We start from the raw sequence: 25,975 nt of genomic DNA on the forward strand, positions 1-25,975 counted from the left end.
TAGTAAGAAATGTGTATGCAAATCTATTTGTGCTAATTTAAATAAGCTTATTAGAGTTACCACTTTAGAACAATGTGTCCTAGTAATAGGAGGGACTCAATTCAGCAAAATACTTGCATCTGTTAGTAAGGGTACATCTTCATTGTATCTTTCAGGGAAAAATATTTACCTGTGCCTTAGATTAATGCTTATGCTTTCTTTGAGTTCATGAAAGTAAACTGAAAAATAATGAAATTAGTCCTGGAAATACCATGGTTTCATGAGCATTGTGGAAAAGCCAAGAAACAGTATTGCTGCAATCTGTTAGTACTGATTCCAGTTTACACATAGGTACAGAGTTGTCCAGAACAAATTGTACTTGCTGCTTATCAATTAAAAATGGGAAAAAATTTGGGGAGGGTTTCCCAAAATCATATGATAGGAACTGATTAGATATATTTAAACAGATGAAAATTCAGGCTAACTATGAGTGAATCTTTGTGTAAATTTTGTTTCCTGAAAGATGTTTGAGACACTTAAAATTAAGCTGGATAAAATGCTTGGCAGTAACTGATTGGAAATAACCTGCACTACTGAAGATAAATTAGTAGTTTGTTTTGGTTTTTTAATTTTTGTTCCAGCTTTTATATTTTGGAATAATGCAGTTTATTAATTAATATTCAGTTTTACTTCAGTCCGCACCACAAAGTTCTAATTGCTTTGAACATGCACATGTTCACTATTGATTTTTAAAAGGAAATCCTCCAAAATATATATTGTCTGTTGAAAAAAAGTATTCTGGATAGTAAAAGTTCCAGAGAGTCATAAAGGTAACATGATTTGGAGAGGATACACTTTTAAAACACCTGATTTGTTCATAGAATTATTTGATTTTGTTTTACAAGTATGTGAAATTATAAGGACTTACTGGTTTTAATATAAGACGAACTCCTGTTGAAACATTATTAATACTTACATATCTTTACATTGTTTGTGTCCATAGGCAAGGATGATGAAGAAATACTTCAAAAAATAATGTTTATTTTTAGTTTTGATCAACATGCACAGTGGTTACATGAAAGAAGTTATGTTTAGGTTTACAAATACAGGATTAATTAAGAAACATAAAAATATACTATAATTTCTTTAAGGTTTCCTTCGCCCTGTCATCCTGCAGCACCGCCAGAGCATATGAAAGAACCATTAGCTTATATGAGGAAAGCACAGGTTGGTTGTTATCAATTGTACCATTCATATCAGATCTTTGATTAGACTATTTGAGATTTACTTTGTATAAAGTTATTGTACAATTTCTAGGTTTTATACCTTGGGAAAAACATAAATTTGTATTGTGTTGAAGTTAATAATATTTTTGTATATGTGACATTTTACATAAAAAAAAATGCCCAAGTAATTCTCCAACCATGGAAGATGTAGGATATAGTGACAGGTGTGTGAATATTGTATAATAGAGATGATGTGAAATATGTCAAGAGAATAATTTGTAGGGAAGAAGAAAACGTGTAGCTATAGGTCATTTCACTTAGGATTACAAAAATACTGTTTTGAGGAGACACAAGCAGTTTTGTCATGAAAGACAACAGGCTGCAGAAGTAGCAAGATCTTCAGAAAGAAGAGATATATTTAGTACTTAGAAATGTGAAAAGAAGATGAAAAGCATAGAGCGAAGGAGCTTAAGGTATATTGAAGGAGAATAAGAGAAACTGGACTATAAAAGATTAAATGAGGATTTTTGGTGTCAGGAAGAAAATATTTTTGCTTCATTGATTGTATTTTTTTCACCAATATATGGCATTTGAAAGAAATAAAAAAAATCCATGTACAAATATAAAAAAAAGCTTCAAGAATATGATTTGATGAAAATATCTGAGGTGAGGATAAAATTGTATATAACTCAGACGTGCCTAGAAATATATTGCAGTATTCTTTTACAAGGTATTCAACAAATTGTGTTACTTTTGCAATCATTTTGCTTATTCCAGTAGGTTTTATCTTGCTGTCCTGGGTTTCAGTCTTTAGCATTTGGGAACAAAGATTGTATTAAACAATTTTTCTTCTGTGGTGCGAAAGGTAATGCCACAATTTACTGCCTGAAAATAATCACTTTTATTAGTTCACTAATGTGAAAACCACAGAGGTATATCTATGTGTATGTTTGTCCAAACCAGTTTCTTCGTTTATTATTTTATAAGAGTGTATAAAGTACTTACAAGAACCAGTATTTTTAGCACTATGTGGAAGGGACTGTTTTTCTAATAGTTTAGTAATGAGTAGGAGAAGTCCTGTCTTTACTGGTTTCAGAATTTCATAGCCCTGTTTCAAAGAGTATTAGGCATTCATATCCTCTGGGGTGGGTTAACCCTGGTAAGCAGCTCAGCTGCTTGCTCACTCCCTGTCAGTGGAATGGGGGAGAGAATCAAAAGGGCAAAAGTGAGAAAACCTGTGGTAAAGACACATAAAGACAGTTTAATAGGTAAAGCAAAAGCTACACTTGTCAGCAAAGCAAAACAGGAATTCGTACACCACTTTCCATTGGCAGGCAGATGTTTAACCATCTCCAGGAAAGCTGGGCTCCATCATGCATAAGTTACTTGGGCAGACAAACACCTCAACTCTGAAGATCCCTCCTTCCTCCTTTCCTTTCTTCCAGCTTTTTTTATTCAGAGCATGATGTCATATGGTCTGGAATATCGCTTTGGTCAGTAGGGGTCCACTGTCTTAGCTCTATGCCCTCTTAACTTCTTGTGCACCCCCAGCCTTCTCACTGGTGGGGAAGCATGAGAAATAGAAAAGGCCTTGAAGCTATGTGCATGCTTTTCAGCAACAGCTAAAACGTTGATGTGTTATCAAAACCAGTTTGATCACAAGTAAAAAACACAGTGCTACACCAGCTACTATGAAGAAAATTAACTTTATCCCAGCCAAAACCAGTAGATCCTCTGTTGAATCCTTTGTTGAAATACAACTCTTCAGTGAAGTCATATGAATCCTTTTCATAGAGAAATATTGATAAATGGTGATAGTTGTGAAATAAAAATAAATAGGTAGTTAGGGAATTAACATTGTCTTTTTTAAGACCACTGAGGTATGTATGAACATTTGGATGCACACACAGTTATCACTGTAGGTAATCAGTCCTTAAGAAAACAATCCTGATCAGATCGGCTGAATCACAATGAGGTAGGTTTTATTTTGTTACTCTTTTTGATTAAAGAGCAATAAACAATGTTAAAAAGCTTAAAAAGTCACTGTTTTGATGTGTGTGTTTAAAATATTTTGAAATAGCTATACAGAACACACAGGGTGCTAATACCTTTTGGGAGAGAAATAAAAGTGGAAACTTACCAATTTATTTCCCTTTAGTATTGAAAATCTGATTAATGTTTTGAACGTAGAAGACTGGTTTTGCTTTATTTGTAGGTATATTGTTTCACTTTATTTGTCTTTTAGCATCACAGCAGTTGGAAAAGAATATTTTGGTGCTATCAACAAAATTTGTCCTGGCAGAAAAATGTTTTCCATATAAGTCATGTTCTGTTTTTATTATGCATAGCCACCATTTAAGATGCTGTTTACCTTGCTATGAGCTTGTTGACATTTTCTTTATCCTTTTCTATTTTAATTAATTTTGCTCTACTTCAGAATTCTGGAAAGAAGGGTCATACTCTCTGAAAACCATCTTACTTTGATATCAGTTATTGGAATGACTTTGAATCAGTAAATAAAACTATATTAGTATTTTTCTAGAGTAGATATTAAAATATTCATAATTAACCCTTTTTCTCCTCAAACTTGTTCTGTTTTTTCATTCTTATGTGGCAGATTGACGTTTTTATACTGTATTCTCTTCACTACCTCAAAAGAAAAACAACTTTCTAGGAAAGGATAAAGCATTAGCAGCAATAAGTAGTAATGTTGTCAGTCATTCATTTATTTGTGGTATTGTCCAGTGTAGAAAAAGTGCTGATGTTTATATTTACATATATTTGCATATTAATGTAACATAATGTGTATTTTCTAATTGTGTGTGCTGAAGAACTGGTCCTGTGTTTGGGTTGAGATAGATCACTGGGTACAGCTTCTTTAGTCTGTCATTGTTTAGATCTTTTTGAGACAGAGAAATACTACGTCTTGGGGTTTTTTGTTCCTGAAAAATGCTAGATACAGTATTTATGACCTTTCTTTAAAACATCAGGTTATTTCACATCCCTGGTGTTTCCTGAGGTATTTGGTCTGGTTACAGTTTTGGAGAGATAGTTCACCTCTTCCTGCCTTGTTAAACAGCAGAATTACTGCTTTAAATTTACACATCTTAATGCAGACAGTGTGTTAGCAGTAGATTCTAGGATTAAAAATTTGAACTTTGCTAATTTGCTTTACCTGCCCCTCAGAGACTGATAGGAGTTGAAACATTCATGAATCCGTTGAACTGCTGTATTTATTATTTTCATATCTACATTTTGATGAGGTGAAATGATTGCAGACCTCTTAGACTGTTTGTTTTGCTCTCAGAGTTCACTGGGAAAGCCTTTGCTAGATTTAAGACAAATCTGCTGCAAACTGCAATGAAGAAATTAAGTGGACAACATAAAAATAAGAGCAAAAAGAGGTGAAGAGAAGCACAAGAAGCTGAGTCCAAAGAAATGTTAGGAAGTGTTTCCACAGTCTGATATGTTTCATGAAGCTGCCTTTTAATTGTGTCATACGTGGATTTTACAAAGTTCATAACAAACCAGACACTGTAAATCTCAGCAGGAACTCCTATCACAATAGTCCTATAATATGTAATTCATAAATTTGCACTGCTATGTTTTAATCCATAGAGGTCCTTTATCCTTGTTTTAGCTGTAAGCTGGGAGCTTGTTTCAGGGTTTTGAGAGAAATGTTAAATGAGTAAACGAGAAGGAGATAGGTGGATAAGAAATTATGCCCATTGCCCAGTAACAAAGCATAAGGAGTAGGAAAACAGGAAATGAGCAGCCAGTTCTGTGTTGGAGTAGATCTGTTTGACTCCAGCAGCTGCTTTCCACAGTAGGAGTGGGAAAGGTGTTGCTTTCCCAGAGCAAGGCAACATTAAGTTAATTAACTATCTTCAAAGGGTTCTGAGATACTCTACTGGCTCTCAGGAACACATGTTGTCTGAGTTAATAATACTTCTTCTTCTTGATCTTCTTTAAAGTTTCATTCTATTACTTCTAAATTTGTCTCCAATGAAAAAAAATGATAGGTTTATCTGAAATTTGTTTAGTTGGAAACATAACTCTTGGTGATTTTTTGCAATATGATTTACCTTCCTAAGGTAGGACAACTTTTAAAACTAGAGTACTGGAGTACATTCACAAAAATGAGAATACTGATACACTGTTTCAGGAAATCTTAAGGATAATTCAGTGTGGTCTACCTGAGTAGCAGCAGCTGCTTACCTAAAATACAGGGACCTGAAAAGATAAATTGTTTTCTGGTGGGCTGCACTTCAGACTTCAGGGAAGATAAATGACCATAATTAACTGTATTTTAACCTGTTTGTCACTTGTTTCATTTCATTCTTCACCTTCATGCTTCTAGACAATTCTGTGAAGATCTTACTGAAGTGGAGCTTTGTAAATTTTCCTATGTTCCTCTTTGCTCATTTTCAGATCTTGCATTTTGAAGAAAGTCCATACATAAACAACAGACTTGATTAGAAAATTACCTTGAAGTACATTGTTATATTTGCTATTGATCCTCGTTAGGTTTTTTGCCCAGCTAAGACCAGATTCCCTGTGTTGCATGTGCTATACAGACACGCAATCAAAAGAGCATTCTGACCTGTAGTCAGAATAGTTACAAGCTAGAGCACTTCCCAGTGCTATTTGAAATATGAGTAACATTATAGTTAATTTCAATAGGAGTGTGACTACTTGGAACCTTTTAAAGATACTAAACTGTAATAGAGATGTTCGTGTCTGTATCCTAATTTCTCCCAGAAGAGTTAAGTAATCTCTTAATGGTTAAAAAGAAATCTAAATTATTAATTTTTTTCTTAAAACAGACTGGTGGACGCTGAAGAAATTAAAATGACAATACTACATATTCTAATGCTGTGACTGGTGAACATCTACTTAAAATGTCTTGCATTAATAGTCAATTCATCTTTCCTAGTTTCTAAATCTCTTTGAGAAAATCAACTTGAGTGCTTGATTAGTTGATAAAGAAAAATGGTGTTTTCTTTGAAAAGTATAAACTAAAAAGAAAACTGATAAAATTTTTACTATTCCTAAAAGAATTTCTGTTTCTTGTTACAGAAGTTGGAGTAGGAGATATTCAGATCTCTTTTAGATCATGTGTTGATTTGGTTTCTTATGTCCTAAATTGTTATGCCTCTTATCAGAGGCCAGATGGAAAGTTCATGAGCATCAGAATGAGAGCAGAACCAACACAGCTTCTCTATTTCTCTTCTTTTTGAAATTTACATGTTTTGACATGAGAAAATTTACCAAATGAAATCTGTGTTCAGACACCTTGAATTTTACCTGAGGAGTAGGTCTCATTAGGTACACTCTGAAAGAATCACGTTTCTGTCTGGTCTTCTAGAAGAAACAATTATAGCATTCATTATTGTGGAAAAAAACTATAACTAATCCTGGCTAGTTTATGCAGTTGTGACAAATTTCTGTTTAGTTTATTTGTTGTTTAGCCAGGTTCATTTAACTGCAGTGAAAGTTTGTAAATGACTTTGCTACAGAATAAGATAAATCTGATTTGTAATAGACATGTTTGGAATTGTTTGCAAATTGCAGTACTGCCTTCCTCAGTTTCAACTATTTTACTGAAGGTTATCATTGTAACCATAGCAATCCCAGCAACATGTTTTCTTAGTGTTAAATAGCTGCATAAAGTTAGAGGAATCATCTTGGAAAATTTACTGTTCCCATCAGTTAAATGACTTTATGAACTTTGTCTGGCTTTTATTTCTGTCGAGGACACTGCATTCTGTTTCTACTCACTACAGGTAACTTGGCTGTCCTGGGGATAGAGGAGGACCTGTTGCTTGGAGAGGCTGTGTAACGCTCACTTTTGTTTTGACTTGGTTGCTTGTATTTGAACATCTTTTACTGGGCAGTCATAAAGTCTGAATTATGGCACAGTTTATGAGTATTCAGAAGTGATTTATTACTAACATGTTGCATCCCCAATCCAACAATCAGATTAATGTCTGGTCAGGCACTTGTCAGTCACAATATCAACCTCCATTACTCCTTGGAATGAGCTAGTTCCCAGTCTTGCAAAGCTGCCATCTGCCTCCTCTGTGCTATTTTTGTAGCTTTTATATCTTGGAGCATATCCATGGTGGTTTTTGGGGTTTTGTTTGGGGTTTTTTTCCCCTTAATTTTGTTGGGATCAAGTGTAGCCTGATGAAGTTTACTGCTGATACCTAACTGAGTGGGGAAGTGGACACTTTGGAAGGGAGAGCCACCCTGCAGAAAGACCTGGTTAGGCTGGAAGAGTGGGCTAACAAGAACCTTATGAAGTTCAACAAGGCCATGTGTAAGGTCTTGCACCTGAGAAACATAATTCAGGAGTGCAGCACAGGCTGGGATCTACCTGGCTGAGGAGCAGCTTTGTGGAAAGGGACCTGGGGGTCCTGGTGGACAACAAGCTCAACAGGAGTGACCAGTGTGCTGCAGCAGCAAAGTGAGCCAACAGCACGCTGGGTTGCATCAACGAGGGCATCACCAGCAGAGTCAGAGAAGTCATTATCCCACTCTACTCAGCGCTTGTCAGGCCACAGCTGGAATACTGTGTTCAGTTTTGGTCCCTGCTATACAAAAGAAAATGTGGGCAGTCTGGAGAGGGTCCAGAGAAGGGACACAAAGATGATGAAGGTACTGGGAAGCCTGTCATAGGAGGAAAGGGTGAGAGAACTGGGTTTGTTCAGCTTTGAGAAGACAAGACTTAGAGGAGACCTTATCACCATGTTCCAGTATTTGAAGGGTGGCTACAGAGAAGATGGTGACTCCCTTTTTACAAGGAGTCAGATGGAAAAGATGAGTGGTAATGGGTGCAAGTTACTCATAGGGAAATTCCGATTGGACATGAGGAAAGTTTTTCACACTGAGGACAATCAGCCGTTGGAATAATCTCCTCAGGGAAGTGGTGGATCCCCCAACACTGGACATTTTTAAGACTCAGCTGGACAGGGTGCTGGGCCATCTTGTCTAGACAGTGCTTTTGCCAAGAAAGATTGGACCAGATGATCTCTAAGGTCCCTTCCAACCTGGTATTCTATGATTCTGTGATTTATCTTCATGATTTCACTGTTTAAACTGCTACTGACACCTCTGTGTTTTCCATTTGTTTCTGCTTTCTGATCCTATATGGCTTAGTCTTCATGCTCTCTCATTTTTCATTTCTTCCAGCAACAAAACCATGCTTCTCAGCAAAACAGGGTACTGTAAATTCTCTACACTCACTCCTCTGCAAGAGAATTACCGATTTGTGGCATGTTGTTGTGTAATTGCATCACTTGGCATTTGAATACAATAATACAGTTAAATTAAAATATTATACAGAATATTATAAAAGATACTGACATTTAGAAAATGTTCTTCACAATCAAAATGTAGATCTGTTTTGTTTATGCAAGAGAAGGGATGACCTGACTGTAAGAAGAAATATCTAGTGAAAGATAGCTATTTCATTTGATGGAAAAAAGTAATGAGAGGATCTTCTAAATGGAAGCTAAAATGAAACAATTATAGACGATACAATTTTTAAATTTTTTTAACAGAACATTTAAACATCTGCCCTTCCCTTCATTTGCTTCCTGTCTAATAAACTGCAGCCTCTTTTGGACAGAACTTTAAGCTTGAGGAACATGTGGTTAGAGAATAACTGTTACAGAATTTGTGTCTAGAGCAAATAATAAATACAGCTATATGACATTAAGAGGAGTCTTTGCATTCACTTGATTGAGGCCTGACTCATCATCCACAGAAAAGTAAATTAAATATAAAACCCACCAGTGCTGCTGTAATCACGGAAGCAGAATCCTAAATCGGTTGACAAGGAAGTCAGTACTAGTTGGCAGTAACTTCAGAGGAATTATCCATGGATTAGGTACCATATGGTAAATTTAAATTGTAATGCAATAGTCAGAATAATCTGATTGCTCTTTAACCTGTCCGCTTGCTACTGAGGTATTGTCTACTTCTGATTTTCTTTCTGATTAGAGAAATATTTCCTGAGCATTATTTTGGAACTATTTTTTTAGCATTACAGAATACCAAATTTCTAACTTTTTTGACTTCTGAGAACATCCAAGATACCATTTTTGGAGAAAGACTTGCGCGCTCTTCAGGTCACAAAGTGGAGAAGGCATTCTCTGTACACAGTTGATTGTCCTGGTGATAATTGTTTGTTAAATGTTGATATATAAGGAAACTTGATCATTAGGCATATGTTGAAAACCAGTAATTGTGAAATACATGCTTTTTGGAGATCTGAAATGCAAACAACTCATTTTTCTGTTGTTTTTATTGTATTGTAAATTATTAAATTTGTTTGCTTTATTGTTTCCATTTAAATAAGGATGTAAATATTCCCTTAACGTTTTTGCAGATGTCAGTCAGTGATTCTTGCTATCCTTTCTTATATATGACTTTTAAAAGCTGGTTGTTATTACAGGATAAATGCAATTGGGGGAAGAAGAAATTCCATATTTTGTGTGTGTGTGTGTTTTAGGGAAGCTGGGAGAAGCGAATTCTAAAAAGTCTCAACAGCATGTGCACAGAACTCAGTATCCCACTAGCACAGAAGGTAATACATTATTAACTTTCTGTTGCCAAACTGCCTTTTTTTCTGGAAATTAAGCCTTGTCTTGCACATTTGTAATGTAATATTCATTTTATACATGGTTAGCAAGAGCTGCAAGGCCAGTATCCAGCTAATTTTAATACAGAATCATTTTCAGGTATAGTGGCAATGTATGCATCAGGTGAACTTGGGAGAAGATTCAGTCTATAGGTAGATCTTCCTCTACTGTTGCAGTAATTATCCTCCTGAGGGAGCAGCATGTTCATTGCTATGTTTCTAGCATGTAATTGCTACATTCATTGCTCTTAACAGAGCATTTTTGTGTGCATACTCAGCTGTATACCTTCTAGCTGCATAGCCTGTACACAATATACATATACTCTGTGTGCTAGAGAAAGCTATACTTGAACTGGTACTTTAGGAGAGAGATATACTGGTACATTGTTAATTTTGTTTGTCATTTATTTTGCTTTGTCTTGTTTTTTATTAATTCAGAGGCTTTAATTTTAAAGGTCATGGAATTGGGGGATAATGTTAGAATACATTGTTGTTTATCTTCCTCCTGTTGTATATCTGTGATAGGTAGCAGGATCTCTGTGGTTCATCATATGAGATAAAGGATGTAGCTGTATTTGCTTTTCATGACTATGCTGGGGACAGGAATTTGATGACAAAGTGCAGCAGATCTATAGAACGAGCAGTAAATCTTCAGTAGTATGAAAATGATTTCTAAGTAGTCTAAAATTCATTAGTAAACACAAGAAACTATTTAATGGGCTCCTTTTTTTGCTTGAGCTGGAACTTGGGCTTTCTACAGTAGAACATAGAGGGATAATTTGTAAGCAAAATATGTTTGAATTGGTAGTGCAGTATACTTTTAAAAATTACATTAATTTCCGTATTTGAAATAGGCATGGTTTTACTCATTCTGTTAAAAAAAGAGTTACGTTCTTATGTGTTTCAGAGGCCTGTAAGTGAACAGAAAGAACTGCTTAATAAATGGAATGAAATGGGAACTGATGAGCCAGGTAAGGTCAACTAAATTTATGTCTATTAAATTTCTGTATGTAGAGAAATAGCATTTACATCGTATTTATCAGCCAAAGATTAATGTAATCACTTCAATGTAAACTGATTTCAGTCTTTTTCTCATTGGCAATGTGTCATTATGCATAAATAAGTATTAATTTCATTGTGAGTTTGTTTCAAGTTAATGTACTAACTTTAAATCATCACTGAGAGGTTATGATGTAATACTCCTCATTCCAGTGCTTTAGAGATTTATACAGCTAGGGCACAGCTCCTCTTGGTGTAAGCTCAGGCTAATAGAAAGAAAATGTTCAGAACTATGGATAATTAAGCTCAGATGTTAAGACGTTACATTAACAAAAGATAAAAATAATACTTGCATGGAATAGTCAGTCATATTATCCTTTGGGAGAGCAAGACTAACTGCCTTGTTAGTTCATATACAAGTTCCTTAAAATAAATGGCTTTGCAAAGGTACTAGTTTGTATTGCAGTACCACCTCTGCGACAGTAAATGTTTTTCATGGATTGTTTATGACTAGTCTCTATTTTTTTATCTGACAGCAGTATGTTTAATTCAACCATCTATGCTGTTAAAAGAAAATCCCTCTTTTGCATATCATATCTCTCCCATGTCTAAGAAGGGTACAATCTAAACACTTATGTGGAATAAGTAAAAACTTCCCATGACTACTTTTCACTTACTTGGGGTTTACAAAACTAAGGCACTAACAGTAGCATAATCTTGGAGAATATGTGGTGGTTGTAGCCGTGTTTAACCTTTGCTCTAATATTTTATTGAAATTGCTAGATTGTGTTACAGGTATGGGAAAAGTGGATATTTTTTTAATCTCTTGGTTTTAACATAGCATCACTCAAATCTTATTTCAGATCTAAGTCTCTTCCGGCCTGTTTATGCACCTAAAGATTTTCTTGAGGTAAGTATTTATGAAACAATAACTCAGCCATAGACTTGCATCCATTAGCCTTTTATGTGAAGTGGAAAAAATAATTGCTAAGTGATTTCAAACAATTTGTCCTTTATAGCAAGCGAAATTTGACATGTTTTTGACAACTGCATATTTTGTTTGCAAAACAAAATGCTATTGTTTCTTTTTTTAACTGCAGTTTTAAATTGTACTTGTGATAAACTCTTTCTCCATGAAAGTTTGGAGCCACCTTTTTTTCCTCTCAGAGCAATTCTCAAACTGATTTCATAAATCATTTTATATTTTAAATTGTAATACAGTAAGCTGATAAATTGTAGTATGTGAAGTTGATAGATAGTTTGGTATTAAATAGTAGACATGCATGCAGATGAAATTGTAGATCATCTATGAAGACTGTAAAAAATCAAACATGAAACAGAACTGTGTGGAATTTAGAGGCTTTTGTCTGTAATCAAACCAAACCATTAAAAAATGGTAACTGCTGAATCTTTGAAGTCAGAAATGACAGTATTGCTTGTCATTTTATATGGTTCAATCACAGAACATCTTAGTAAAACAGAACTTGATTTACCAGCTATGCCTAGAATAGGCATGGATGAGGGACAATAAATATTGTTGATGACAGTGAGCTTAATGGTGACACAGCAGGAGATTTTGGATTAAAATGTGATTCCAATTAAAATTTAAAAAATCAGTATCTGTATATCCTGTGAGTTATACAGGAAACATAGCCTAGAGAATGACAACAGTGTAGAATTACAGAGTTAAGATTTACAGAATAAAACTTAGAAGTCTAATACTGAATTATCAGTCAGTATTAATGTATTAATATTTCAGTGTGATTCCGTGAAAATTTACTGGAATGTTTTTTGTAGTGGTAGAGGAGACTCGGTATTTCTGACAAGTGTAAATTGTTTCATGGTTATGAATTTTGAATGCATTTCTGAATTCAACAATAAACTTCTGTCGATTTGATTACATTTCTAAAGAGCTTCTTTTGCTCATTTAGTGATAATAATATGGAAAATTTTAAATTTATTCTATTTCCCATCAGTGTACAGCCAAGTTGTGTATTTAATCTTGAATCTGTAAACAAATCCATCTTCATTTTAGCCTTATCCAGTGACCCTCATAGTCACTCTCTTTGTCTTTTATACTGTTTTCTTTCCAGAGTTTGCAGTTTCTTACATTAATCTTTTACTTTACAAGTCTGACAGTGAGGTTATGTGGTATTAGAATACTAACAAGACTGAAAATTGTAGAAGTAGAATGTTGTGGAAGAATTTCATAAGAGTTGTAAACTCCTCTCAGAAAGAATCCTTGCCAGCTCAACATGATATCAAAACCTATACCATGAAATAACAGTATGTAAGAAACTGTTAATTCCTTTATAGATCATAGTTACTTATCTTGACATTATGATTCCTTGTCTCTTAAATTTTACTCTTACTTTAGGTTTTCAATTCTGTAATTTATCTTTTTTCTTGAACAAAAGAAGATAGTTTGGTGTATTGCTATTCAGTAATAAATTATTTTAACAGCAAATTCTGTAGCACTTTGATTGAAAGCTACATAAGATTGCCAGTGTAAGAATATGGATAAGAATTCTTTAAGAAAAAAGTAATACTGAAGGATATCCTAGATATTGTCGCCATCAGAAATACACTCTTGGCTTTCATGTATCTTTAATGAGGAAGTGAATTTTAGTCAAGATATTACTATGTAGCCAGCACTTAATCCCGTATATGAAAAATTATTTCTACTTTTTTATTTCATAATTTGAGCTTACTTTTCAAAGTAGAATGAATATGTTTGCTTCCTTAAAAATGTTGCTCCTTTTTGATTTTGAAAATGTGGAGATATAATTTGAGCCTATATATATGATAGTTCCAGGAAATGGTTTTATGCTGAATGTACTGTTTGTAATACTGCTAATGTTAAGAAGAGTTCTGAATGTAAATTTCTGAATATACACAAAGAGTGACAGAGCTACAATTTTTAAGGTACTAATGAATCTTCGAAACCCAAATTATGAAAATGGAGAACATCCTAGTTTCAGAAATCATCTGGGGCTAATTCAAGTTCCTCTAAAAGTTAAAGATATTCCTGAATTGGTAAGTAATTTTTTTTTTTTTCTTACAAGAGGTTTCTGTAAGAATTATTTTGCCTTGCTAATGAATAAGATTCTAAACAGTAAGGAAGAACATTAGTATCTGCTTTTGAAAGTGAAAATCGATCTAAATATGTGGTTAAAACACAGACCATAAAAAGTTTTATGAAAATATGTATTTAATGAAAAATAAAACATAAACAGTAAATTACCTGCCAGTAGGTAAGTTTTCATTTTATGCCACATAGGCTTGACTTCTGCCAAAAATATGCTTCTGGACATGTTATTCACTTTTTTTCTGTACAAGGAACTTTAAATATGTAGTTTATCTTAATTTTACTGTTTTGTTTGACACTCTACAAGATCAGTAACGTGACAGTCAGCCGGCTTCTGATTTTCTTCTCAAAATAATTTAAAATCCCTTTATTGCCGGATTGTAAATGAAAGGAAATGCTCAGGTACTAGTATTGTAATTGGAAAATAGGAGAACTTTTCTTAATGCTTCACTGATAAGGCTCTTGAGGATTTTATGCTAGTAGAAAAACTTGCACCTTGGTTGGAAAAGAGCTGAGAATTAGAGATCCTCAACTTGATCTTCATTCACTACTTAATTACATCCAGGTGCAGCTCATGGTTGACATGAAAACAGGCGTATGACTAAAACTAGAGTAAGAATTGATGTGAGATTCTTTTATTTAAAAATGTGAGCTCATATTAAAAAGAAGTATATTTGGCTTAGAAAATATTTGCATTAAGCCTTTCAGAAGAAATTTCTAATAACTTAGAGAATTAAACTTGTTAATTGCTGCTTTATGGTTTTGTTTCTTTTCAGAAAGAAGACTTCAGTGAACTAGGCTTAAATATAGGACAGCTGGGTATTGATGATTCAGCACAAGTGCCTCCTGGTTAGCTAATGATGTGCTTCAATCATTTAAACAGAACAGTAATGACTATAATACTTTGCAGTTATCAAATAACTTGTGTTTTTTCCCATAATAAACCATAAATATTTGTTCTGTAACTATGATTATAGTGATTTCCTTAGTAAAATATAGCTATTAATAGAAAACATTGCAAATATGAAGAGTCAGATTTGGAGAAGATTTAAAATCATCACCTTAAGTTGAAAATATGCTCATTTCAGTGTGTTTGAACACTTCAGGGTCTAAAGAAACAAACTGCCTGTCTCCAAAAATAGAGAAAATATCAATAAATGTTAAGCCAACTGATAGGCATATATATAAGCATCTTTTAAATAACTGTCTTTAATAAAAGATTATGAAATTATCCAGACAGTATTATTCAGTAGCTTAAATAGTGCATAATTTCTGTTGGCTTTCCATGTATGCATTGATTGTTGTAGAAACAGGCTTTTTAAAATGGTCTTTCCATATAAAAATGGAAAACACTATAGTATCAAGTGATTTTTTTCTTTTTAAATGGAAACTTACCCAGTTGAAGGTCTAGGTTCATGTAATATAGTGTTGCTTTGGCATTGTGTCCTTCAGACAAGAAAATAATCTGTAGTATTATTTCTTCTTAGTTTTTGGAAAAGAACTTTGATGCTCATGGAGGTTAGTTTTTAGTGACATGAGCGGTAAAAATCAGTTGAATGTAATGGTGTATAGTAAAAATATAAAATTACTAGCTAGAGTATCTTTTTTCATTTATATTTTGCCATTCTTTTCTATTTCTTTATATTCTAGAGTTCTTTGAAAATGAGCATGTACGTGTTGGACAGAAAGGTATGGATCTGTTCTCGTCTGTAATAAACTGTGAGTAGTTAGGAATGCATTTATTAAATTTCTATCTCAATTACTTGTACCTCAGAGAATTTTAAGAATTTAGACAAATTAACACAAAGCATTGTCAGTAATACCATTGTCATTTAGACAGAAAAGCAAGCATTTGCAGTCTACCACTAGCTGCACAGATAATTCATTTAAAAATGAAATAGGAAGCACAGAGACATAACTTTTTGGTGATAACTTAACTTATGCCACTACTGAATTTCATTTTAAAATCAAAATACTCTGGACTCCCTACTCTGCACACAAAGTTCTCATTACTGTAATGGGATTTACGCATTTGCGTCAGAACAGAGTCTTTTAATGGCTATTTGCAATTGCAGAACTTTCTAAATATTGCAATACTTACCCACTATGGAAAATTCACTCATTTTTCTCTGTATATAGCTTTTTCTGAAGAAGTAAGAAATAACCTACCAAAGAAAGGGTAAGATAAAAGGAATAATCATTTATCAGCTCAAATTTGCTGATAGAGAAACATATAAGGGGTGTTTGAAATCCAACAGTATCCGCTTCTTACATGTCGTACGTATGAGGAGCGGCTGAGGGAACTGGGGGTGTTTAGTCTGGAGAAGAGGAGGCTGAGGGGAGACCTCATTGCCCTCTACAGCTCCCTGAAAGGAGGGTGCAGAGAGCTGGGGATGAGTCTCTTTAACCAAGTAAAAAGCAATAGGAGAAGAGGTAATGGCCTCAAGCTGTGCCAGGGAAGGTTTAGACTGGATATTGGGAAGCATTTCTTTACAGAACGGGTTGTTAGGTGTTGGAATGGGCTGCCCAGGGAGGTGGTGGAGTCCACATCCCTGGAAGTGTGTAAGAGTCAGGTCACATTAGCACTGAGGGATATGGTGTAGTTGGGAACTGTTAATGTTGGGTTGATTGTTGGACTGGATGATCTTCAAGATCTTTTCCAACCTAGACAATTCTGTGAATCTATGATTCCATCTAAACATAAACATCAAGGAAAAAAATAGAGTGGATATCATCCTGAAAGTCCTCCATCCTTTTTTTTTTATTATTATTTGTTGCAGCAACAAAACGGTGATGTTTTCTCACTACTACTTTTGCGGTCCTCTTTCTATTCCCCATAAGTTTTCTGATCCAAAAGAAACTCATTAAGGTGCTGTTCATCTCTCTGTTCTTTTTCTGTTCTTCAAAATAAACTCCCTATCCAAACTTCCTGAGCCAGTCATTCAACTCCACGATGTAATTCTTACTCCTCATCTCTTGTCTGTGTAGAGTAGCCTCTATTACAGAGATTGTCTTAGCTTTTTCTATATGCAAAGACACAACATTTTATAAAAATGTAAGTTGAGTCTTGACCATAAGCTGAAATCTCTGTTCATTCAGTGGGAATCCTACTGCATGCTCTGTTGGGTGTTGGTTATGACTTTGGTTGACAGTGATGTATTGATTTTGCTTTTATATTAGATGTGTTGCCAAGTCTGAGGAATTTTCTTCATTGTATTTAGTAAAACCCATCTTGTACATAGCAAAACTACTTTTTAATATGTCTCAGAAAAAATAAGGTAAACGCTCATGGACACTGAGATGAATCACACGCTTTTCTAAAGTTTTGTGGGGAATGTGGGAATGTTTTTTTTTTTCTCTTTGCCCTCTTCATTTAGGAAAAAATGATCACACACCATCTGTGTTAGAGCTCTGCAGGATAAACAGAAGATTGGCAGACTGGTCTATTCAGTATTTAAGAAAAGAGGGAAGGAGAGAGGAATCAATTAAATGGATTTATAATTCCAAGCCTCATCCTTCTAAGTCATGTCAGACTAGATATTGTGAATATTGAATTTTAGTGAAATTTAGAAAAGTAAGTTGTTTCTGAGAGACTTCAGAAAAATCAGAGGATATAGATTTGGAGACTTCTGAGTACCAGTACAACACTGATCTAATGTCTAGATAATATCACAGAAATATTCTCCCAGCTGTGTCTTTGTTGTGGAAGACATTTGAAGTATGGGGGTATGGTTAATCACATAACCTTGATGGGAAACATCACTTATACCACATTAGGATAGCTAAAGATGCATGTCTTTCAAATTTATAGATTTCAGTAAGGAATGACATAATCTGCTGTAAGGTGTGTATGCTACTCTGTTAGGATGAGGTCCTTGTGATAAAGCAGCCTAAAGCTTCACAACAGTGACCCATCTAAGCAAACCTGTCAACAGCAGAGTATTTGTTTTAAATCAGTCTGAAGGAAAAACAACTTGAAAGTCTTTATCCTCCAGAGTACATATACCAATAATGAGAGAACATGACAGTACACTCTGAAATAGAATTCTTGTCCCACAGTTATCTGTGAAAATATTTGTATAGTTAACATAAAAGTAGGGGAGACACAAAAAAACAGAATGAGTGGCAATTTCCTATTTGCACTATTTGTTGAACTATTTCACAGTTAAACAGGAGTGATTATATACAGCTGCTTGTTCTGCTTGATGCCAGCCTACTAGCTACAACTAGCTTTGAATAATCATAGGTACATACTAGGATGATACATAGTAAGGGCTATTTTATGACAGAAGGTAGTACAGTTTTGCTTATTAATACCGATTGCCTTGTTTCCCAGGGAACTACTTCAAAATTGCATTGTGGAAATCACACCTTTTAGATATTTTCCCATTAGCTAATGCTTACAACATGGTAAACCAGTTTGTAAAGTTAAACATTAAGGTATATGATAATTTGATAAACTCTGGAAGTCTTAAACTACATCAGTTCTTTCCCTGCTTTGTTTCCTACAGTTTTAGCAGAGCAAGACAGTGCTGCAGCTCAACAATATGTTCGTCAGGGATGTCCAACAGCACTCCGAGCTGATCTGTGGGCCCTCATTCTCAATATTTCTAATCAGCCAGAGGTAAGGAGCAAAGTGAAAATAAAATCGGAAGACTAAGTGAAAACAGAAGTGCAAGCACATATCATCTAGTGATTCTTTTCCAAAGTAGAAATACTCTACTCGGTTGTCACAGAAACTGATAAACATTTTATGAGAAAAATACACACACCTGTAAAAAACTGTGCTGTGGTGAAGACTTTTAGGCTCTTCCCTAATTTTTTAACATGAGCAAAATACTGTAGAATAAACTATTCAGTTGATCTGGCTAGCTCCTGAGTTTTTCCTATATGGTGCTGCCTTTTTCAGAAAGGGACAAGAAAAAAGCCCTGGGAAGAAGACTGAACCTCTCTTGTCTCTTATCACTTATCTCCTATCTTTGCTGAGCTTTATAAAAAGATTATGTGCTATATCTTTTTCCTGGCTATTTGAACCTGTCATTGTATGCATGTACATATCTTGCAAATTGCTCTATATGTTACTGCATATTCTCTACATATGTACAATCAAAAGACATAAAGAGAAACTAGTAAGATGTGGATAGTTTTCATAGTACCTTATATTTGACTCCAGTCCTCAACAATGAAATCTTTTGCAGTAGTCAATATATCTAACACAGCATAAAAAATTAAATCCCTATTTAAATCTTTGCAGAATTGTGACTGCTTCGATGCAGGGTTTTTATTGCAGTAAAAAATAACATGCATACATGTAAATTTGCTCATAAATGTGGGAATTTTACAGTATCTCATGTCCTTTGGGGTTGTAGCCGTTTTCCTTTAATATTGGAGTATTTATTGGTAACTACATCGTAAAGTCCTAAGAGCTTGCCCTTAAAAACAAATGTAAATCTTGTTCATTGACAGCTTACCTAAGGAGTTGAAGTTATTTGGTCTGGCATTAGAATTACTTAGTTTATTTTTGAAAAAATAAGAGGCTTTTGTTTCCTGAAATTCACATGGACAGTTTTCAACAGTTACCTTTTTTAAAGAGGAACAAGCTATGTCTTTCTATTAATGTATTTGTCAGCCACACTGCCAGACTCTTTAGAAGTTAACGTTAGTTTATAGTTGTTTTTAATATGTGTTTATACTATGCATGTAGTGTGAATATGTCAGATGTTCTCAAAAACGTTAGTCTCTGCTGTGAGAATATTAATTTACTGTTAGGTAAAGCTAACACCTTGAGACGTTTTTCTTGCATATACCGAATATACTGCTTTATTTTTTATAAAGTACAGCAAAGCAGTTTTCAGATACATGTAGCTGTTTTATGATCTGCTGTATTTCATATAGACTTCACTGGTTTACCGATCACATCTTTCCTATATCGTTTCTCTGCTGAAGACGAATTGTGTTGTTGCAGAGATTTCTTGCTGTAATATTTCTGATCTGCAGTTTAGGCTCTATTATGTTTATAGCTGGATGAATCTGTAACTCAGAAAGATAATGAATTTCCTTTCGTTAATGTAAAACTTTATGAGGATTTGGTATGGACAGCATTGTGTGTGTTAGCATCCAATATTGTTTGGAAAATTTTATTCAGTAAAGCTTAGCCTCTGGATTAAGCTATTCCACATCCAAGCAAGGGATGGTACTAGCACTCTAGTGTTGTAATCGTAAAAATGATAAACTGTAAGATCTAGATGCAGGATTATTTAGAAATGTGTAAACACATTTCCTGGCAATGAATTGTTTATTAGTGTTCATTTGTAATGGTACGTTTTAGAGAAACTGCTTTAAAAGAGCATTTTTAAGGTTGCAAAGTCAAACATTTAAAAGCTGAACAGTGTCACAGTTTGTATTGTCTGTGCAAACAGTCCAATTTGCTGTGTGTATATATATATTTTAACATATGATCTTGAGTCAGACAAGCACAGTTTTTCCTGTGGGATATCTGCCTCATTGATTACACAAAATGGATGGCACACACTTACTGAGAATCTGTGGTGTTTTTTTTTTTTCCTTCTGTTCAGTGTGTTACCCAATTGTTTATTCACTGCATACTATTCAAGCAGTGCTTAAAAAACAAAATTGTTCATTATTTTATATGCTTTTTTCCTCTACTTTTTTTAAGTTAACGGGTTGAAAAGCAATCTTAATTCTGAAAATTCCAGCATGGAGAAATTGTTAATGCTTTGTTTTACTATGGCTTTTACTGAATATAATTTCCTATGTTTAAAAAATGTAATAAATAGGTGAGGTGGTAAGTTTATAATGGAGCATGATGTACCTCTTTGTCTTACCAGTAGGGTTATTTAGATTAAGATCAGTAGCTGCATCATTTAAATAACAGAGAAGCCAGTAGCAGTAATGCACTGTCATCGTCTTAGACTGGAGAAGGATGTACTTTACAAGTAGATTTTGCAGGTGTCTGGTAGAATGAGAGTAGATTTTGGGTCACCTTCCAGGATTTGCCAGGAGGGACTTTCTTTCGCTTTTTTGTCCATTATCTCTTTATGTAATATGTTCACTTTTTTGTTTTGTACTTGTTTCTGGTATTTCTGTTTCAAAATCTACAGCTCACCTAATTAATGCTGGTTGCCATTCTTTAGGTTTCATCCAATTCCCACAAAACTTAGTGTCTCCTTTCTAGACTCCCCAGTGTCAGTCTTTCTTCATATTCCTAGTTCTATGCTTCACCCACACATTTCTTGTGTTAGGTTTGAGGTAAGTACAGATAGATAGCACAATCAAATTACAAGGGTAACTGTGGTGGTTTAGGCCCTGCCGGGACCTGAGACCACGTTGCCGTTGTCCCTTCCCCACCCTCGGACCAGACGGGGCAGGGAGTGAGATACAAACCCCGGGGTTGAGATAAGGAAAAAATTTAATACAACAGTGTAACAAATAATAAAATGAACAACAATAGCAATAACGATAACAATAAACAGTAATAACAATGAACAGGACGAGATATACAGAGATATACAAGGATACAGCAGCGAAGGGGAATGACAAGGAACAAAACTGTCCCTGCTCTTCCCATGCTTGGGTGCCCGGACCTGACATCAGCAGTGGTATTGAATAACCCAACTAGAGCTCCCTCCCCACTGCTGGGGAAACTTAACCCTGTCCTAGCTGAACCAGGACAGTAACCTAAAAATTAATCATGAGCTGCCTACAGTTCAGCAGTGAGAGTGCAGCTCCTGTGCCAAGGATTTTGTGACATGCCGCAGGTGGGCTGTGTCTGCACAGAGGTTGCTGGGTAATTCAACCCTAATTTTAAAGAAGGTGAATCACCAAATGCTGCTTAAACTAGTTTTTCTGGGTACTGCTGAAAGATACTGTTCTCTCTTGCCTGTGAGCTACTTTCAGAGCTCTTATGGTCTCAGGTGGATACAGTAGGGGGTTTTTGAATGGAAATTTTGGTATGTGGCCTTGTAAGGTCAGGAGGGCTGGACGCTGCAATCCTGAAAAGTACTTTGTTTCAGCTTGGAAAGATGAGTATGTTTAGAGGTGCAGGACAAAAAAAAAAAGTATATCTTTTGAGAAAAGTTACTGTCTATATAAAAATGCAACACATTAAAAAGTAAAAAGTTTACAAAGAAGGTTACATTAAGATTTGACAGACAGAGAAGAAAGGTTGAATCAGATGAAAATGGTAAGATTTTGGTTTCATAAATTAAATCATTTCAGGCTAAGAAACCTACCACATTTCTGGACACTTCTGAAACTTGGTAGTTGTCAGTTGTTTCATCTGGCTGAAGAAATGCAATCAATAAAATAGTAAAACAACACTTGAATATTTTTTGAAGCCTGAGTGAGGCTCTTAAAAACATTTCTCACTGTGTGAGAAAAACTGATCACCAGGTAAAAGGGTCATGTGGCTTGAAAGCAAATCTGTGACCAATCTTGTTTATGATTCAGATAAAAGGAATAAATTTATTAATACAGCATGAATTACAAGCCTCTTGTCTTACTAAGAGGCATGGGCAAGATCCACTTATGGACAAGTTGTGTCTAAAAAATGAGAGTGAGCCCCAAGCCCTGTTTTCATTTTGCATCACAAGAATCACAATTTAAGAGAAAATGAATGACAGTTAACTCATTAAAACCATTATTCCTAGAATGGTTATGATTGGTTTTGCATTGCATGTCCCTTTTTAATAATTTCTGATTTGTTTCCCAAACTTTTTCTTGTGAGTTCTAGTTCAGGTAGACAGCTTGGCCTTCTGGTCTTTCTACTAAATTATTTAATAGTTAAAATATTTAAGTACTGTTTTACTCTGCTAATATTTGCAATGTGAATTTGCTATTCATTTTTTCAGGGTAGTGTTTTGAGTTGTGTTTGAAATTTTAGTTCATGCTGAAATTATAACAGCAACAGCAAAAAGTGTTTGATTTTTTTTTTGAGAAATGAGCAAGTTGGCCTAGTGGGTTTTCATAAGAACAAAGGAGTAACTATTATTTATGAAAAAAAAAAAGGGTGATAAACTGTTTATCCTTTTTATTTAAAATAATACTGAGGAAAGTATTCAACTGAATTATAAAGAACTTCCATTCAGTTTCTGCGAGTTGCTGAAGAATCTGAGAACAGTTGTTCTGTCTTTTAGACAGTGCCCTAAACAGCGGGTTGCTTATTCTTACCACTTTTTTAACTGCTTGAAAAATTTACATCAGTTAAATTAAGGAGGAAAATTGTGAAGAATACGTGTTTCAGAAATTGTACATCTTGTTGGTTAAGATTAAGTAATTCAAATATCTTTTCTAACTCAGGCAATATTTGCCCTATGTCCTAATAATTAGATGGTTTTTAAAAATTGGTACACAAGTCTGAAGGGTGGGAAATGCAAAGTTTACTGAGGTCTTCGCTAAAACAAAAAGAAATTTTACAGAATATTTTAAATACATATGTAATTCTGGATTAGCAAATAGCAACTACTTTGTTCTGATTAAACATTTAAATTTCAGCAGTTTTCTGTTTCCTGTGGAAGATACTGTTCACTGTCTAATGTAACTTATACATAATTGCAATTAACGTGATTCTTTACACTTCGATTAATAATGCAGTTGAATTAAGACATAGAAAGCTAGTAACAATCATAGTTCAGTATGATGCCATAAACAAACCTGCACTGAAACTAGCACTCTAAAGTCATTATGTCAGTACTGTAGAACATCACTTATATTTTTTTCTTGTACAGAAATGTGTTGTTCAAACATTCAGTGAAGTCATTCCTTGCGTGCCAAATCACTAAGTCTATTCTAAGTGTGATTAAAGCAGCAGCAATTCTACATAATGCTGAGTTATTCTGACTGTTAAGATGAATGAACCATGTACTTAAGTGATTACTCTTTAGTTGTGGTTTTACAATAATTTTAATAATAACAGGGAAATGGACTCTTGTAAACAAATGTAAAATATAATTGAATGCTTCCTAATTCAGGAAGGAAAAGGATAGTGCGAAGTACTGAACTAGTGATAATGTTAACTTGGGGCTTGCAGCCACTGTGACCTGAGGTGAAAGTATCTTAAGAAGAAAACTTGTTTCTGCATATCAATTTAAAGTGTGCTCTATATGTGTGTAGCAAAAGATTACTCTCTTCCTTCATACTGCTGTATTCTTCCACTTCCAAACAGCCTTTCGCAATTGTTCAAGGCAGTTCTAGAGAACAAAAAAGAAGGAAGTGATAATAGAAAACCGTGAGGTTATTAGAGTCTCATTTCCCAAGTTACAACAGATTAGTAGTTGCATTTTCTGGTACCATTCTACCATTTCTTATGCAGGAGTACTTCCGTGTACAACAGAAACAGTTATGCAGTCTGCTTAGCATGAAAAAGAAGAGGGGTTTTTTTATTAGCTCCTGTTGTAATACGTACAATTATTTGAGGTGGAAAAAAAACCCTTTAGAGGTTATTAATTTGGCTGTGTTACACTTAGCTAGATTAGTTAGTGCTGATGCTTTAAAACTGTGACTTGAATATTAGTTCTCTGTAGCTTTTAAGAAAAGAGTGATACATTTATACTGCTATTAATTTACATTTAGTAAATACTTGCGTCTGACCCTTCATAAAGAAATATTGTGCTATTTATACCTCTCTATTTCTTAGGAAGTAAAATGTAAATAATTTCTTGGTGGTAGTTATCAGTACTTAATAAATACAGCTTTTGTCTTAATTTCAATTTAACAGTCTAATAATGTGTTAATTCTGATAATTCCTAAGTGTATAATATTCACCACTTCTCAGTTTTGGATTGATAGAACAGTTACAATGCTCCCTAGCCTTCTCTTCACTTTTTTTCCATTCTCTCTACTCAAAATTTCATCTTACTTTCCATTTTTCTTTAAATCCTTACTCCAGACTTACCTTCTTTTGCAAAGAAATTGTCAATAAATCTATGTAAAACTTGGAATATATAATCATTTGTGTGGTGCTTGTAGATACACATTGAAATCAAAATAGTTTTGTGAAGTGGGAAGGAGCTTTGGCACTGCTGATTTAGTTTATAAAGTTATTCCAATTCCATTTGAAACTGTGGTATTCAGTCTGAAACTCTGTTGATCAATTGTAGGCATAATGACAGATAAGTATTTAGGGATTTAGGAATTGCATCATGATTGTGCGATATTTAATTTTTTTTTCCTTTGCAAGCTCATTATAAGAAGAGGTAGAATAAGCAAAAGCAGAGAAGTGTTTGTTCTGATACTTCCCCATCTTTTCATCTTTGTGTATGTTCTGTAGAGTTTCAGGAAACAATTTGAGTTTAAAAAAAGGTCCAAGTTCTTTGTATTCTTCACAATATTTTTGTATATATTTATAGTTGCCTCTTTTCACAAAATTATAGTATTTAGATATTCATATTAGATTAATATAAAATATTTGCAACAACTCACTAATGCTAGAAGTTATGACAGAACCTGTTAATGGAGAGGTGCATGAAATTATAGGGTAGCAAATAAAAAAAAAAATTAATGATTTTGAGCATTGAAGAGGTTTTAGCTGTAGAGACCCAAAGATTGGAAGACACAGATCTTTGATTTGAATTAGTTCCTTCATTCTCATTTTATTAATTATCTAAAGGGTAGTCATTTTACAAAGTCTCAAATATCTGCCTCATTTCTTAGGGATTAAGCTAGAATAAACAGTGATAGAATACTTCATAAATTATGCAGTGGGTTTTTCAGCTGAATACATGCTTATGAGTTGTCTTGATTTTTTTTTTTTCCTTGATTTTTTTTTTTTAATTTTTAAAAATTGTTTAGTTTAAATATAAATTAAAGTTATATCTCAGGCTGATGATGATAATATTTTTAATTTTAGGATATCTTGTATTATGAACAGCTGAAGTCAAATGTGATTCAGCATGACCTTTTAGTGGACAGCCTGATTTACAAAGTAAGTGATTCAATAAACAGTGATTAAATGATTTAGATACTCATCACACCAGTATCTTGTTTTTTTAACAAAGAAAATGTTAGATGGTTTAGCTT

General features: G+C 34.2%; 1 protein-coding gene across 4 annotated transcripts in view; it reads left to right on the forward strand.

The window, feature by feature from the left end:
- The window catches only part of TBC1D19 (TBC1 domain family member 19), a 53,615-nt gene that overhangs the window by 13,423 nt on the left and 14,217 nt on the right, over nucleotides 1-25,975 (forward strand). Inside the window, exons 4-12 of one of the 4 annotated variants that reach the window (XM_074903796.1) lie at nucleotides 1,131-1,206; nucleotides 9,724-9,798; nucleotides 10,760-10,823; nucleotides 11,715-11,761; nucleotides 13,777-13,887; nucleotides 14,716-14,788; nucleotides 15,590-15,658; nucleotides 18,451-18,563; nucleotides 25,806-25,880. In XM_074903796.1, the coding sequence (XP_074759897.1) occupies nucleotides 1,131-1,206; nucleotides 9,724-9,798; nucleotides 10,760-10,823; nucleotides 11,715-11,761; nucleotides 13,777-13,887; nucleotides 14,716-14,788; nucleotides 15,590-15,658; nucleotides 18,451-18,563; nucleotides 25,806-25,880 (703 nt within the window). The remainder of the gene's footprint in view (nucleotides 1-1,130; nucleotides 1,207-9,723; nucleotides 9,799-10,759; nucleotides 10,824-11,714; nucleotides 11,762-13,776; nucleotides 13,888-14,715; nucleotides 14,789-15,589; nucleotides 15,659-18,450; nucleotides 18,564-25,805; nucleotides 25,881-25,975) is intronic. The other 3 variants (XM_074903797.1, XM_074903798.1, XM_074903799.1) reach the window with 3 other exon arrangements.

The sequence above is a fragment of the Athene noctua genome, chromosome 4, assembly GCF_965140245.1.
Source record: "Athene noctua chromosome 4, bAthNoc1.hap1.1, whole genome shotgun sequence".
NCBI lineage: Eukaryota > Metazoa > Chordata > Aves > Strigiformes > Strigidae > Athene > Athene noctua.